General features: G+C 35.8%; 1 protein-coding gene across 4 annotated transcripts in view; it reads right to left on the bottom strand.

The window, feature by feature from the left end:
• LOC136029174 (transient receptor potential channel pyrexia-like) overlaps positions 1-16635 on the bottom strand; it is a 57156-nt gene that overhangs the window by 33643 nt on the left and 6878 nt on the right. For 3 of the 4 annotated variants that reach the window (XM_065707288.1, XM_065707289.1, XM_065707286.1), the window contains exons 2-3: positions 13239-13405; positions 1198-1353 (exon numbers count right to left, since the gene is read on the bottom strand). In XM_065707288.1, coding sequence (XP_065563360.1) covers positions 1198-1353; positions 13239-13389 — 307 coding nt within the window. In that variant the 5' untranslated portion in view covers positions 13390-13405. The remainder of the gene's footprint in view (positions 1-1197; positions 1354-13238; positions 13406-16635) is intronic. The other variant, XM_065707287.1, reaches the window with a different exon arrangement.

Below are 16635 nucleotides of genomic sequence, written 5' to 3'. Positions count from 1 at the left end.
TGAAGCTGGTGTGAAATCCAGCTAGGACAATAATACCATTTCTTAAAGTACTTGTGGCAGGCTTTGCATCGACGATACACTTTGCCTTCCAGTAAAGTGGTTAGTCAAAGGTAATGATAAGAGTTTTTCCAGCTCAACTAGCGCGCTCGTCAGCATGCATAAGTGTAGAATAAATACTGGAGATATCGCTTGGGTTGTTGTTAATCATTGGCAAAAATAAATATTTGACTTTTCCGGATGAGGTAGCTTTTGGTGTATTGACCACATAAAAATTGACCAGCTCATGTATGAGCTTTTGAAAAAGCCAGAGGTACGCCAGAGCGTTTCAACCTTCCATTCATTGTCATGAGTGTTAATACTGTTTGTCAAGGAAACAAAAGTCCTTGATTGCGACGTGACGGGTTTTGGGCGAGTATAGAATGACAATGTCGATTGGTTTTAGCTCATCTTCACTTACTCTTTTCTCGGAATCACCGAGATTTTTTCACCGAATCAGGTTTTTAACCTCATTTTCGATTTCGCCATATTTCTAGAAAACAACCAAAAAATACGATAACCTCTTAATTTCGAGTTTTACCCCCCCTTTCCATCCTTTTAGGGTGAAAATAGGGACAAGAATACGGAAAAATAGATACCTGAATTCAGATTTTGAGTCAGCAGGCTTGATTTGACAAGAAACGACTATTTAAACTCCGAAATATATAAAAATTATTTTGCAATTTCCACGAAGCTAGACTAATTTTTCTTTTATCTTTCCTCCACTACTAGGCAAGGATACCATTTATCCCTATTTCTACCGACCTGGGCGTTATGATCTCCTTATAAAAATACTATATTTCTACCTGGGACTCTATTTGTTCCTATAACTGTGAGTAAAATTCATCTGAGTTACTACTATCTCCGTCAGTCGGTTCTGATGGGGCAGATAATTTTAGCTGCTTCTCAACCAGCACTATTGAATTTTAAAATTCTCTTTTGGAATCTGAAAATAATACCGTTTCAAAATTCATTGTATGTTAGTTATAAGATAGAGAGAACAGATAAAAAACATTTCAATTACAACCCTTATCTGGAAAATTTGACAATGTATGAAAGATACATAAACGTTTGGAATACTCAAGCAAACCAAAATAAAATAGTCTAGTATGTGGTGGATGAGCAAGTAAGGCAGTTTTATAATCTGAAAGAACGTTTTACCTGAAAAGGAGCATCTGAATATTTCCAACTCTTCCTCATGCTTGTTAGTGCTAATTCCGTCGCTTGATAGAATCCCTTTTTCAATTTCGGAGTTGGAAAAGATTCCACAAATAGATTGAGATTTGATTGTTCCACCATGACCCTGTGATTCCTCTGCTAAAATGTATAATCATAAAAGTGGAGAGTTTAGCTCCAAAGGATAAATAAACATCTTCAAATTGATTCTGTCTTTCCTAGCAAAAGTCATAATATTTTAAGTATATAATAGATAAAGGAATGACAATTTTCAAAATAAAACTGAAGCAAAATAACAACGAAGTTAGGTCTGAAATACATTAAATCTAAATTTAGATAAATTTCTAAGCTTCAGAGGGAAACCCAAGGGAAAGCACCAAATCATGTCTATAGTAATAAAAACTCACAAAATAAATATGACACAGCATATTTAGTATTTTTATTTAATTATAGTAAGTGATAACAAAATCCAGCACAAGAAGATATGCACAATTTTGGAAAAGTGGAAAAAATAAAAGCGTTTCAATCTTAAACGTATGTAGTTAATCTATTTAAATGCGATTTATTAGAGTAAATGGCATCTCTACATACAAAAAAGAAATCTTTTTGAGATGGGTCGTTTCATATGCTGTTATTTATCCTTCTGTTTTCATCGATGGGAGTGTATCAAATAGGGGAATATAAGCAGTTTGAAAAAGGCTCCTGCAGACATTAATTGTCAGTTATAGTATCTCTTTTACATGACATCGACACAAATTTTAATTGTAAACTAATTCACAAGTGTCAAATGACAATAAACCCAATGGGTATATGAAGACTAACAAATATTTATGTCCAGCGTCTTCAGCAACTCAGCTACCAAGAGCATACAAGTCAAAGTAGACTTTAAGAACTTTATAATGTATGGGCAGGTCACTACGGTGAGATAAAATAAAAATAAAAATAAAAACACCAGTAGCCTTATATTTATTTTTCATTGTAGTAAAAAACAACAACTATAAGTATGAAGACATTTTCCACTAATATTAACATACTAAGGAAGCATGACAAATAGGTTCAGCAATTGGTGAGGCCAGAAAAAAGTAAAAAGGAGACGCATCAATCTTTACTAGCCAACGCTATTTGTTGACTATACCATAAAATGATCTTTGTTTATGTATTTTTGAGTTTCAATCTGAGAAGTAAATATACAACTAAACTAATGAAGCTAGAAACGTGACATTTTTGCCCAATCATTTTGAAACCTTGGGCATCGCCGTAGACAATAAGGAACTGGTCAATTTTACTGTTGAAGCCTTGAGCAGCTAAGCAATAAAAGCTCAGAAGAACAATCAGTGCTTTGGTGATGATTATTCTAGTTGAATACGGATGTCGGAACGAATTGGTCTTTGTACAAAAGGAATCAGCAAATAAATAAAAAGCACAATAGAAATTGAAAAAAAGCAAATTTAATTATTAAACAGTTCGTGGTAACGAACTATAGTAAGGAGTAACTGAAACTCTAAAAAACTGAATTTTGATACCACTATATACATCAAAAGAATTGGACTTTTATGATGATTGTAAATTTATAAGTTTCATCAAGTTTAGATTTGCCCATCAAAAGTTACGAGCCTGAGAAAATTTGCCAGATTTTTGAAAAGAGGGGGGAATACCCCCCTAAAAGTCATAGAATCTTAATGAAATTCTCAACATCAGATTAAGCGTATCAGCAAACTCAAATGTAGAGGTTTCAGGCTTCTATGTGCAAAAATGTGGAGTTTTGTATTTTCTGCCAGAAGAAACACCACGAATGCTTTTTTATTTGTTTTTTTTTCCAGGGGTGATCGTATCGAGCCAGTGGTCCTAGAATGTCGCAAGAGGGCTCATTTTAACGAAAATTAAAAGTTCTACTGTACTCTTTTAAGTGATCAAAAAATTGCAAAAAAATCTTGAAGTCCTCGTGGACAGGACTGGAAGTTATGAACCTTGCCTATTGTTTACATATAGTATCGGTTATTGGAAAGTATACTGACATTTTCAGGGGGAATTTTTTCTGGTGTTAGCGGGGTCGGGGGAGGGGGCTATGTGAGAGGATCTTTTCATGGAGGAATTTATCATAGGGGAAGATAATTTCCGTAAAGGGGGTGCTGGATTCTCCAGCGTTATTAAAAAAAAAAAAAACAACGAGAAATTAAATATAAAAAAAAACAACTTTTTTCAACTGAAAGTAAGGAGCAACATTAAAACTTGAAACGAACATAAATTATTACGTATATGAGGGTGTTTCTTCCCCTCCTCAATACCTCACTCTTTAAGGTAAAGTATTTTTAGTAATTTCAAAAGAGCTATTTATTCTAATTAAACGGCCTTTGTGATTCATGGGTCATTCTGAAAGAAATAGAACAAAATCTGAACTTTAGTGTCAAGAGTGAGGTATTGAAGAGGGGGTGAACCCCCATCATATACGTAGTAAAAATACACGAATAGAGAAGTTCGTTAAGTAACTTAATTTGTAAGTTACATTTATTTATTACTAATAAAAACGTTCGTAAATAAAAGTTATAATGGCCTGTTTAAGTAACCAAAAAATTGGAGGACAACTAGGCCCCCACACCTGCCCCTTTTTTCTCAAAATGGTCCTATCAAAACTTTGAGAAAGCCATTTAGCCAAAAAAAAGTTATGCAGATTTCGTTTTAATTATTCATATACGGTGAGCCAAAATCAAAACCTGTATACATTGAAAACGTTCAGAAACTAAATAAAAAAAGAGTTTTTTCAACTAAAATTAAGGAGCTACATTAAAACTTAAAGCGAATAGATATTATTACGTATATAAGGGTGCTCGTCCCTTCCTCAATACCTACCTTTTTACGAAAAAGTATTTTTAGTAATTTCAAAAGAGCTATTTATTCTTATTCAACGGTCTTTGTGATTCAGGGGTCACTTTAGTGTAAAGAGCCAGGTATGGCTATGTTATATGAGGGGGGGAGCCCCCTCATATACGTAATAAAAATATACGAATATAGAAGTTCGTTACTTAGTTTAATTTGAATGCTATGTATATTTATTGCTAATAAAAAAGGTTCGTAAATAAAAATAAGTGCCTTTTCAAGTAACAAAAAATTGGAGGGCAACTAGGCCCCCTCCCCCACCCCTTTTCCTCAAAATCGTCCGGTCAAAACTTTGAGATAGCCTTTTAGCCAGAAGAAGTAAAATTAATATACAAATATCGTTTTAATTATTCATGTAAGGTGAGCTAAAATCAAAACCTGCATTAATTCAAAAACGTTCAGAAATTAAATAAAAAACAATTTGTTTTAAACTGAAAGTAAGGAGCAATATTAAAACTTTAGATGAATAGAAACTATTCCGTATATGTAAAGGGCTGTCCCCTCCTCAACGCCCCTCTCTTTGCGCTAAAGTTTGACTCTTTCTCACAACTCTACTTTTTAAAACAATAAAGAACTTTAGCGTAAACAACGGGGCACTGAAGAGGGGACAGCCACTTTCACAAACGGAATAATTTCTGTTTGTTTTAAGTTTTAATGTCGCTCCTTACTTTCAGTCAAAAGAACTTATTTTTTTATTTTATCTCATAATAAATACTGAACGGATAAAGAATAAAAACCGCCTTGAATGAGAGTGGAACTACCAGCCCTCCTACACCTTTCCCTAACACACAAAATTATTTCCACTTTATCAATAAACGGAAACAATTTTGACAGCATGCTTGTTTTTTACCCATTTTATTTTTTTTAACCAAAGGATAACAGAAATTACAAAACTAAGAAAATCGCCATTTTCAACTAGGTATATTTTTTTCTTGGCTAAAAAAAAATAAAAAAAATAAATAAATAAAAAATAAAAAATGAACTGACAAGCAAGAACTTCAGCAAAACAAACTAACTGCCACGTTACCATTCAATTGAATTTTTCCATCAATCAAGAAGTTATATGGTATATCCGATTAGATCCAGTTAGTGATAGTTAAATTTCGGCGTTAGTAAAGTCTTGCTGTGAATGGGTTCTTGGCTTTCCGAAGCACTCATGCTAAGAAGCATACTTGACCACTGTCATTATCGTAGTTTTCAATATTCTAATCTTAGTTTGCTAAGATTAGAATATTGCTTAGTTTTTATTAAGATTAGTTCGCTTAGTTAATCTAAGATTTTATCTTCGTATTCTAATAGACTGTTTTTAACGATGAGAAAACACATTACCAATTCTACTTTGTACACATGAATATATGCGTTTTACTTAACTTCTTTTTATATTTTACACATAAAGCAATTTATTAGAGAATTTGAAATATAGGTGCCTAGAAATGCGTGAAAATCTAGGTTTGGAGGGGGAGTGTGGGCCCCAGCTCCGAACCCTTCTGTCTGTGTCTTTACCTAAGAAGTAGTGATGCTTCTACTGCATATCAGTAGTGACAGCGTAATGCTTTCCACAACACAGATAGAGGGTAAACTATTGGACCAACCAGCCCCTCAAGACGTTTTTACGCCCACCTGGGTATGACTTAATGCTATAGTGTATGTGTATACTACACCTACATAATAGGGAATGTTTTCTAAGAGATACAGGTGTGTGCTACATAATAGGGAGGTTTTACTTTGGTTTTCATGTAATCGGGTTTGGATTGTTACATATTATGACTTGTTAGAGACCATTAGTCAAGCGGGGTAGTACCGGTTGTAACTGAGAGGGACACACGGGTGGGTGTCACGTAATGACGGTGCACACGTGGGGTGTGACAAAATCTTGCGTGACCTCATAGATTTATTGTGGCTTAGGTAATCTTGCGTGACTTCGAAGATTTATTAGAAATGATGTAATTGAAGCACACACGTGGGTGTTACGTAATAAAGATGTACACTTAGGAGATTACATAATACTTTAAGAGCTTTCATTTTCTTTCAATATGCTTTTCTTTTATCTCGAGGAGCATTTACCAACTAAAGATTTTTATCCACATTAGGACTCGAAAGGGATTACCCCTCAATGGATTAGAGCTGTAACCGGTTGGACTATGGAAGTTTTTCTAATATTTTGATTCAGCTAATAAGTTCTGCATGATAGCCTATTGCACGCTAGGAAAAACCCCTGTTCGCGCATACTAGAATGATTAAATGAATTTTTCGTTTCCATGTGGGTGCAATAATTGACATACAGGTGAAAATTGACTACTAGATATCGCTTACATTTGAAGTACAGTTTCTTGTTAAGTAATACTTTAGAGTATGCTATCAGATAATATTGTGGGTTGCTCTTAGTGTATTTTTTTAGTAATATAGTATTTTACTCTATTGGAACTTGAATGTGTTATCAGAGAGGAAGTAAAAGCAAGAGCATCATTATGGCTAGAATATGGTACACCTTCAAATATGATCAAAAGTCTTTCTTTTTCCTCTTTACTACACAGAATTTACCATACATTTTAGAGGCAATCTTGAAAGAGTATACCTATGTACAAAGGCTACAAGACGATTAAATTGAGTAAACGATTATGTAAGTAAGTTTTATTCTGGATGAATTTTTTGAAAACTTTGATTGTAAATACAAATTTAATTAATAAAAACAAAGTTAGAAGCATTATTAAAACACAGAAAAAAGCACTTAAAGCATAACAAACCAATAAACAAAACGCGAAAATTGTTTTATAAAGGATAAAATATAAGCAAAAAATGACCCATGAATTAAAGAAAGGCGGGGATCCTACCAGCCAATTCCAGAGGGGAGGCTTGTTATTAGAGGTAAATTTAAACCATATTAAGGTATTTTTTACGGGTTTTAATAAAAATACCTCGTTTCTTTAACTGAGTGTTAGATTTCACTACCAATAAGTTGAAACAACTCTTTTAACGCCTCTCAACTTTAAGCTCTAGAAAATGTTATCCAAATGATCCATGGCAATATGTGGCTGGCCCTTAGCATCCCAATGATACATATTATCATTCCTAAGATATTTTTTAAGATATTATCCTGATAAAATTATGCTTTTAGTCAATTCATACGTGCTTTTGCAAGCCACCACACAAACGATGCACTCCACGGCAATCTTTAAACCATATTAAGAGTTATATCTGAGAGCTCTTAATGAAAATGCCTCGTTTCTGTGACCCGCTGTTAGATAGCAGCCCCCATCCACCGAAAAGTTCTTTTAACGCCTCCCACCTTAATTATAAGGAATAAAACATATTAGTTCAAGCAATTCACATCACCTTGACAATATGTGCCTGGGCAATGGCATCCCAGTAACATATACTATCATTCTTAAGACATTTTCCAGGTATTTTCATGATAAAAATCATGCATTAAATCTAGTGGCTCATGTTTTCGCAAGCCTACCCTCCATAATACAACATGTCAATTCATGCCACCATGCCACATTATTTCTAGCCTTCTGGCAAATTATAACACCTTTTCACCGTTTCTAAGACATTTCCCAATGCTTTCTTGTCAAAAATCATGCATTAGGTCCATTGCTTTATGTTTTCGCAACTGAACCCTCAGTAATACACGGTGTCAATTCACGTCACCATGCCACACTAAGACTGGCCCTCTGGCACCCTCTATCCCCCCATCATCATTCCTAAAACACTTTCCACGTAATTTCTTGGTGGAAACCATACATTAAATCCATAAGTTCATATTTTCGCAAGCCAAACCACCATGATACACCATGTCAATCCACACAACCTCGCCACACTGTTACTGTCCCTATGGCACCCTCTGGCATCCTTCATAATTTCAAAGGGATTTTTCGGGCACTTTCCCAAGAAAAGTACCCGTTTACAGTGAAATTGATCTTTTAAACTTAATACAAAAACCCTTATAATATTTCTTCTGATGAGTCCTGAGAATTGAGGCCAGCGCGACACCATCTACCAGCCTGATGAGGTCCTCTGGTGCATATTACCACATTTCAGGGTTTTCCAAATTTTGTCCCACAAAAATAACATTAGAAAATAAAAATGACCAATGATTTTATTCGAACAGCAATAACTTGCCATTTCATTTTTAGATTACGTGCCATGGCATATCCAAGCCTCTGACAATCATTGCCTCGTATACGAAACACTCTGGCAACTATTATCACACACAAGACATTTTTCGGGCATTTTTCTCAAAAAATCCATTTACATTAAAATTGATCGTTGAAATTTAATGAAAAGTTCAAAATAACGTTTTTTTCTGATTACTCCTGGCAATTGAGCCCAGCGTGGCACTATAAACCAGCCTGATGACACCATCTGGCACACATTATCACACTTAAGGGTTTTTCAACCTTTTCTCACAGAAATAACTTTAAAAAGTAGAAATTACAATTGTGTTTACAAGGAGCAAGAAATGGCCATTTCATTATTAGATTGCGATGTTTCTTGGCATTTCATACCCTCCTTCCCCTTATTTCCAGTGATTTTGAAAGAAATTCCCCTTTATTGTTTAAAAGAAAATTTTTTTTGAATAAGCATTTTGCTTATTTTAACAACATTTAGAAACCCGAACCAACCCATATACATCGAAAACTAGCCGTAGGAATCCAAGTGAATTCATAGAAATCATGACCAAACTGTGGAAATACAAAGAAACCTCTAAAATCAAGACCAGAACATAGATATTAAAACCAATCCATGAAGATCCACGAAAATTCCGAAAAATCAGGGTCAGCCATTGAAATTCAGACAAAACCACAGACATCAGGACCAATGTGAGATAATCAAGAGATCAATATGTAGAAAACCTTAACAATCCTTAGAACTCAAGACCATTGCATATGAATCAGAGCCAATTCATAGAAATCATGACCAAACTGTAGAAATACAAAGCGACCTCTAAAATCAAGACCAGAACATAGATATCAAAACCAATCCATGAAGATCCACGAAAATTCCGAAAAATCAGGATCAGCCATAGAAATTCAGACAAAACCACAGACATCAGGACCAATCCAAGATAATCAAGAGATCAATATGTAGAAAACCTTAACAATCCTTAGAACTAAAGACCATTGCATATGAATCAGAGCCAATTCATAGAAATCAAGAATAGTCCATAGAAATAAAAAAAATACCATAGAAATCATAACCAATCATAGAAATCCTGGGGGACTCATAGGAATCATAACCAATGCATAGAAATCCAGACGAATTCATAAAAATGAGGGCCAACTCTTGATTTCCAGACGAAACCATAGAAATCCAGACCAAATTGTAGAAATCATGGTCAACCTCTACAAGTTATGACCAATAAATGGAAATCCCGACGAATTCACAAGAATCAAGAGCGAATTTCATCAATCAAGGCCAACCTCTAAAAACTAAGACAAATCCGAAGAAATGAAGAGATCGGTATGTAGAAATACAGGGGAATTCATAGAAATCATAATCAATGCATATAAATACAGATGAATTCATAAAACACGGGGCCAATCCTACAAATCCAGACCAAACCATAGACGTAAAGATAATACGACGAAATAAAGAGTTCAATATGTGGAAATCCAAAACAATCCTTAAAAATCATGACAAGTGTATAAAAATCCGCACCAACCCATAAAAGTCAATATTATACTGCAGAAATCAAGGCCAACCTCTAAAAGGTATGCCAACCTGAAGAAACCAAGAAACCCAAGTTCTCGCCATTCAAGTAAAAACATTAGTCAATTTAGTTTATAGGAATATTTTTGTAGGGATGAGGTTGAAAACCCTTAAGTGTGATAATTGCGCCAGAGGGTGTCAACGGTCTGGTAGATTTTGCCAAGCTGGCCTCAATTGCCAGCAGTCATCAGAAGAAACGTTATTGGGAATTTTTTATTAAGTTTCGATGCTTATGTGAACGGATATTTTAAGAGGAAAATGCCCGAAAATGTATTATGTGTAATAAGAGTTACAAGAGCGTTTCGTGTGCCAGACATTGAGAGTCAGAGGCTGGGATTCCCATGGAACGTCGCAATCTAACAATGAAATGGCAAGTTTGTGCAGGTCAAATAGAAAATAGGTCATTTTTAGCTTTTTAAAGTTTGTGGAAAAGAGTTGGAACACCCTTAATTATGATAAAGTGCGCCAGAGGGTGCCATCGGGCTGTCAGATTGTGTCACGCTGGCTTCAATTGTCAGGAGTAATCAGAAGAGACGTTATCGGGGATTTTCCATTAAATTTAAACAATTGATTCTGGTGTAAAAGGACATTTTTGTTGGATACTGTCCGAAAACATCTTTAGAATTACGAAGGGTGCCTGAGGGGCAGTAAAAGTATGGTGGTGTGCTTTGACATGCTGTATCATGGAGGGTTGGCTTTCGAAAACACAAACCATGGGCTTAATGCATGAAGCTTAACAATAAAGTACCTGTAAAATGTCTTGGGAATGATGAGGAGGGTACCAGAGGGCCAGTTATAGCGTGCCATGATGGCATGAATTGACATGGTGTATTACGGACGGTTGAGTTGCGAAACATGAATCAATGGATGAGTTTTAACAATTGAATATATGTAGAATGTATTAGGAATGATGAGAGGTGCTATAGGGGGCCAGAGGGCCAGTAATGTTGTGGCATGGTGGCCTGAACTGACAGGGTGTATTATGGAGGGTTGGTTTGCGAAAACATGAGCCAATAGATTTAATGCACGATTTTTATCTTGAAAATGCCTTGAAAATGTCTTAAGAATGATACAATGTGTCACTAGGATGCCATGGTCCAGCCACATATTGCCAGGATTGCAAGAATTGCTTGAATTAACATGTTCTACAGTTAAAGTTAAAATGGGAGGCGTTAAAAGAATTTTTTGGCGGAGGGTGACTGAAATCTAACACCCGGTCAAAGAAAGGAGGCATTTTTATCAAGAGCTCTCAGAAATAACTCTTAATATCGTTTATATTTATCTCTAGTAACACCCCCCACACTCTGAAATTGCCGTCTAGGGTGGATTAGCCACATATTGTCACGGTGGTGTGAGTTTGCATAGCCTTGACTCAAAGAAACGTAGCATTTCCATTAAGATCCCCCAGAGATACCTCTTAATATGGATTAAATTCGTCTCTAATAACAAGCCTTCTGCTCTAGAACTGGCTACTAGGGGATGGTCCAGCCACGCATTGTCAAAATGGCATGAATTGCCATGGAAGGCATCATGTTGGGTAGTGGCTTGAAAAAAAAAAAGATTCAATGAACTTTAATCATAATTTTATCAAGACAATTTTAAAAAAGGTATTAGGAATGATAATATGCACCAAAGGGATGCCATTAGCCAGCCACATATTGGCTTGGTGGGATGAATTGCTGTGGAGGGCATCGTGTTAGGTGGTGGCTTGCAAGAACACCAATCAATGGACTTATTTGGACTAACGTTTTATAGAGCTTAAAATTAAGCTGAGAGGTGTTAAAAGAGTTTTTTCGATTGAAGGGGAGTGAAGTCCAACATTCAGTCGAAGAAACGAGTCATTATCATTAAATCCCTCAAAAGTATCCTAAAGCTACTTAAATTTACGTCTAACAAGATTATGTGAAATTTGACGACAAAATACTATTCAAATATGCACTTGTCAACCTAGGGTGCAGTCTTGGCTCGAAGATACGACGCAATTTCATTAAAGCCCTCAAAATTTACTTAATGTCGTTTAAATTTACCTATAATAACAAGCCTCCCCACTGTAATTGGTTGGCAGGATCCCCACCCTTCTTTATTTCATGGTACTTTTTGCTTATATTTCATCCTTTATTAGCTTTTTCACGGTTTGATTTTTCTTTTTTTATGCTTTTTCTGATTTCTTATACGCTTTAATAGTGCTTGTAAATTTGTTTTTATAAATAAGATCTGTATGTACAATAAAAGTTTGTATATCAAACTTCGATTAAATTTACGCAATTTAATAATCTTGTAGCCCATGTACATTGGTATGCTCGTTCATGATTGCCTCTAAAATATAATGTAAATTCCGTGTAGTAAAGAGTAAGAAGAAAGGCTTTTGATCATGTATGAAGGTTACCACATTGTAGCCATAATGATACTCTTGCTTTTATTTCATCTCTGATGGCACATTCAAGTTCCAATAGAGTAAAAGACTCTATTACTAAAAACAATGCTCTAAAAGCAATCCACAATACTATCTGATAGCATCCTCTAAAGTATTACTTAACAAGCAGGTTTACTTCAAACGTAAGTGATTTTCAGTAATTGATTTTCCCCTGCATGTCAAGTATTGCAGCCATATGAGATAATGACATCCATTTAAACCTTCTAGTAAGCGCGAACAGGGAGTTCTCCTAGCGTACAATAGGTTATCATGTAGAATGCATTTGCTAAATCCATATATTAGGAAAACTTCCATAGTCCAAATGGTTAGCACTCCATTCCATTGAGGGGGAATCCCTTTGGAGTCCTAATGTGGACAAAAATCTTTATTTAATAAATGTTCCCTGTGAAAAAATAAAAACGCATTGAAAAAAAATGAAATTTCTGAGAGTAATATCTAACATCCCACGTGTGCATCGTCATTGCGTAACAACCACGTGCGCACTGCCAATGCAAAATTCTCAATAAATCAACCAAGATACATAAGATTACCTATTAAGATTATCCATCAAGTCACGCAAGATTGCGCTCAAATCCCACGTGTGCACCGTCATTACGTAACACCAATGTATGTGTGTCCCCCTCAGTTACAGTCGGGACTTCTCTGCCTGACTAACAGTCTCTAACAAGTCCTATTATATAACACCCCAACCCCTATTACATAACAACCAAATTAAACCCTCCCTATTATGAAACAGGCACCCACGTCTCTTAGAAAACATTCCCTATTACGTAATTATACTATACACTTGCGTATAGTATTGCGTCAGACCCAGGTGTGCGTAATAATGTCTTGAAGGACTAGTATGTCAAACAGTTTATCCCCTGTTTGTGTAGTGGAAAGCATTATGCTGTCACTACTCATATCAAGTCTAGTGAGAACCCATCAATACTGAAAATTAATCGAGCAGTAAATTAGAAGATCATACAAGTGTCAGACCTCAGTGATTGAAAACAGTGAAGTATACCTAGTTCGTCATTTGTGTAAGATGCCTCACTGGTAATAGAAATTGTTTGCTTTTGCTCTCGCCAGTTCTTTCGTCTTTCGCTCCACGAAGATGCAGTTGAACGCTTTCTATTTTCCGTAGTTTGATTCTCTCTGCCAACCATTTTATGCATAATAAACTGTCATACCCTGAAAATTGAGAAAATAGCTACCAAACTTAAACCGGCTAGAGACTTCTAGAGCATATCAACAAAAATTTACACTCGAATATGGTTCGCTCCAAAAACTAATAATAATTTTTCAGAAAGTTCACGGCATACAATATATATTAGGTCAGATTTGGCATTTTTGGAGATGGGTGCTTGGAATTTAGCTATGTTGTCAACAGTTTCTGTTCAATGGATTACAAGACCACACCAAAATTTTTATTTTGATATGCTCTGAACACATATTATTTTTGATTTTGGAGTTAGTTTGATTTAGTTGGAGCAAAATGATATTTTCACATCCATTTTGGACTAAACATCTAACAACATGAAGAGGCAACAAGAGGCCAAACCAGGAACAAACAACGGTCGATAGAACACCGAATTTTCATTTCTTGCTGAGATTTCTATAACTCCCCAAAGCCACACTGAAAACTGGTGGCGCACCACCAGTCACCAGAATTTATTCGTCTATTATAGACTATAGATTATCTTTCACCCCCTTCTGTTCTCTTGACTGTAATTTAATAGTTTATAATTAAAATGTGTTTCAACTAGCCCTGATATTCCCCGAATATCTTCTTTGGTTGACCAAATATATATCAAATTTTCACCGATCATCTAAAATCATAAGCATTCAACCCAACCCACCATACTATAACTAACATCGGCTAATGGGCTAAGACGCACTTTATTTCAAAACTTTTATTACATTACTCCCAAGCGAGATGATCAATGGTGAATCAATTGATCATTTCCTAACAATTCCTAACCTTCCTAACAATAGTCACTGTAGCGTAGAAAGGGAGATGTTTGGAAGTATCAGCCCCTTTTAGGTAGATTTATTATTGATTATTTAAGTTCTGTTGTTATTCTCTACTTTCATTCAGTTTTTGTTTATATTTGCTTTCCATTCATTTTCACTATCATATTCATTTTAATCCACACTCAGCTTTTACACCAAACTTTAATTTTTGCATTTACAATGCTTCAAAACAGAAAAAGCCCCTAAAAAACTGTCTTCTTAATATGTTTTAAACAGAGGGCCTTAAAAACCAACACGATCATTCCCGTCCTTATCTGCATCCTCACTACCCTGACGTCATCTGATTAAGCAGCCCCCGTTTCTTTAATGTATGATACTGAATCATGAGGAAATTTGGAGCTGCTGTTCTTTTGAGAAAACCCAAACGTCAAATTCACACAACAGATTGGGATAGCTGATCCACTGACAGCACCTGAGATTGCAGCCTTTTCTTCAGTGTCAGGTTGTTACGTTTATATTTTTAGAAGTGGATTCACTGAAAGCATATAATTCCTGGCGATTCTCCCGTATCATATATTGTAAGAACCCACTGGGCCGGGGCGAATAACAAAAAAAAAAGAGTAACTATCACTGAATGTATCATGTAAATATAGTCTTTTACTTCATTGTGAAAATACTTTATATTAATCGGAGGTAAAATTCCATTTTACAGCATAATCGGATGCATAGTTTAAACATATTCCTCCTGCTGAAGAGATATAAAAGTTAAATCCTCTCTTCACATTGATAGGAAGAACCGGTCAGGAAAATTTGGCCCTAAAACTGAAAATTCAAGAGTTTTCGAAACACATTCCTGAAGAAAGGAAATCAACTGACTTCCCCAACTTCCCTAAAACTATATTGCCTCTAAAACTAGGACGATATTGATACAGCTTATCAGGAGTCCCAAGCCAATTAAATATCTCCTAATTTTCTGTCAAAGTTGGGTCAAAATTAGCGCACTAGGCTTAAATCCTTTGTTTGTAAGGACAGGGTTCGAATCCTTTTGTCGTGGGCTATTTACTTTGGAGGTCAGTCCAAGTTTTAGCGAGGTCAGTGGCGTGACCATGCATGCTAAGCAAGAGTTGAACCAGCTCTAAATGGGTAGCTGGGTGGATCTGGTGAAGGTAAAGAGGAAGTGTGTGCAAAAGCAAAGGATGGCTAGCCCCTAAAGTACCATGCCGTACTATTTCCCTTCAAATTTGTTTTTCGTTGCGATGCAACAGAACAGAAAACTATGGAAAATTGGAAATAAACATTACTTTTTCTGAGTATTGCAATAAAGGGAAAAGACATCAGAGAATAGAAAAATGGGTATAGGGCAGTCAAAGAAGTGGGAAGTAGGTGGCAAGACCAGGAAATTCAGATATGTAGTAACATGTCTTACTCCAAGTGTTAAAAAAGGGTTACACTGAGAAATAAAAAAAAAAGAAATAAAAAGTTGTCATATATAGAGCATCATAAAGATCATTATTTGAGATAGTGTATCAACAAGATCAAAATTCTGATTTACTTTTTCGGCAACATTGCACTAAATAAAGCCAAAACTTACAGTTTTTCAGACATGTCAGACGTAGGATACTACAAAGATACTGCGATATTTTTTCCGGAGCAAATGGGTACTACCAAAAAGAAAAAGAAGAACTGGAAAAATAAAACTGTTGTACAAACTAGAAAAACCCTTTCCATTATATATTCCTTTATTGGACAAAATTTTAAATACGCTATCCTTAAGTTCTTAACCGCTCTATTTAATGTGATTCAACATGTAGAAGAGAGTAACGTAACGGAATTCCGAGCCAATACATTGAAATAGAACAAGGAAAAGATGCATTTCCCAGATCGAAATCAGCTACAAGGTACCTACTATTTCATAAGAATAAGGTCACATTTAGATGGATTAATTGATAGACTAGTGGGAGCTAGATGGGACAAAAGAAATAAAGATTTTTAATTAGGCTCCTACGGCTAGGGCCTAGTAGAATATCGTCGTCAGCATATGCAATGTATGCAAACCTATTTTATATATATACTAGCTGTTGGGGTGGCGCTTCGCGCCACCCCAACACCTAGTTGGTGGGGGCGCTTCGCGCCCCCCCCAAGCCCCCCCGCGCGCGTAAGTCGTTACGCGCCATAATAGTTACGCGCCATTGTAGTTGTGTCCCTATGTCCCACCTGTGAATATAGATATATATATATATATATATATGGTTTTAACTACGTAAAACTTGCGAATATACAACATTCTTTGCTGTCCCATTGTCTTTGCATATAAATAGATTGTCAGGTTATCCCCCTGTTTCCCCCGGTGTCCCCGTTGTAGTTGTGTCCCTGTGTCCCGGTCGTTATTTATATTCCCTGTGTCCCGGTCGTCATTTGTATCCCGGTGTACCGGTCTGTATATACAT

The sequence above is a fragment of the Artemia franciscana genome, chromosome 7 (assembly GCF_032884065.1).
Source record: "Artemia franciscana chromosome 7, ASM3288406v1, whole genome shotgun sequence".
NCBI lineage: Eukaryota > Metazoa > Arthropoda > Branchiopoda > Anostraca > Artemiidae > Artemia > Artemia franciscana.
This window is presented reverse-complemented; position numbering and strand designations above follow the sequence as displayed.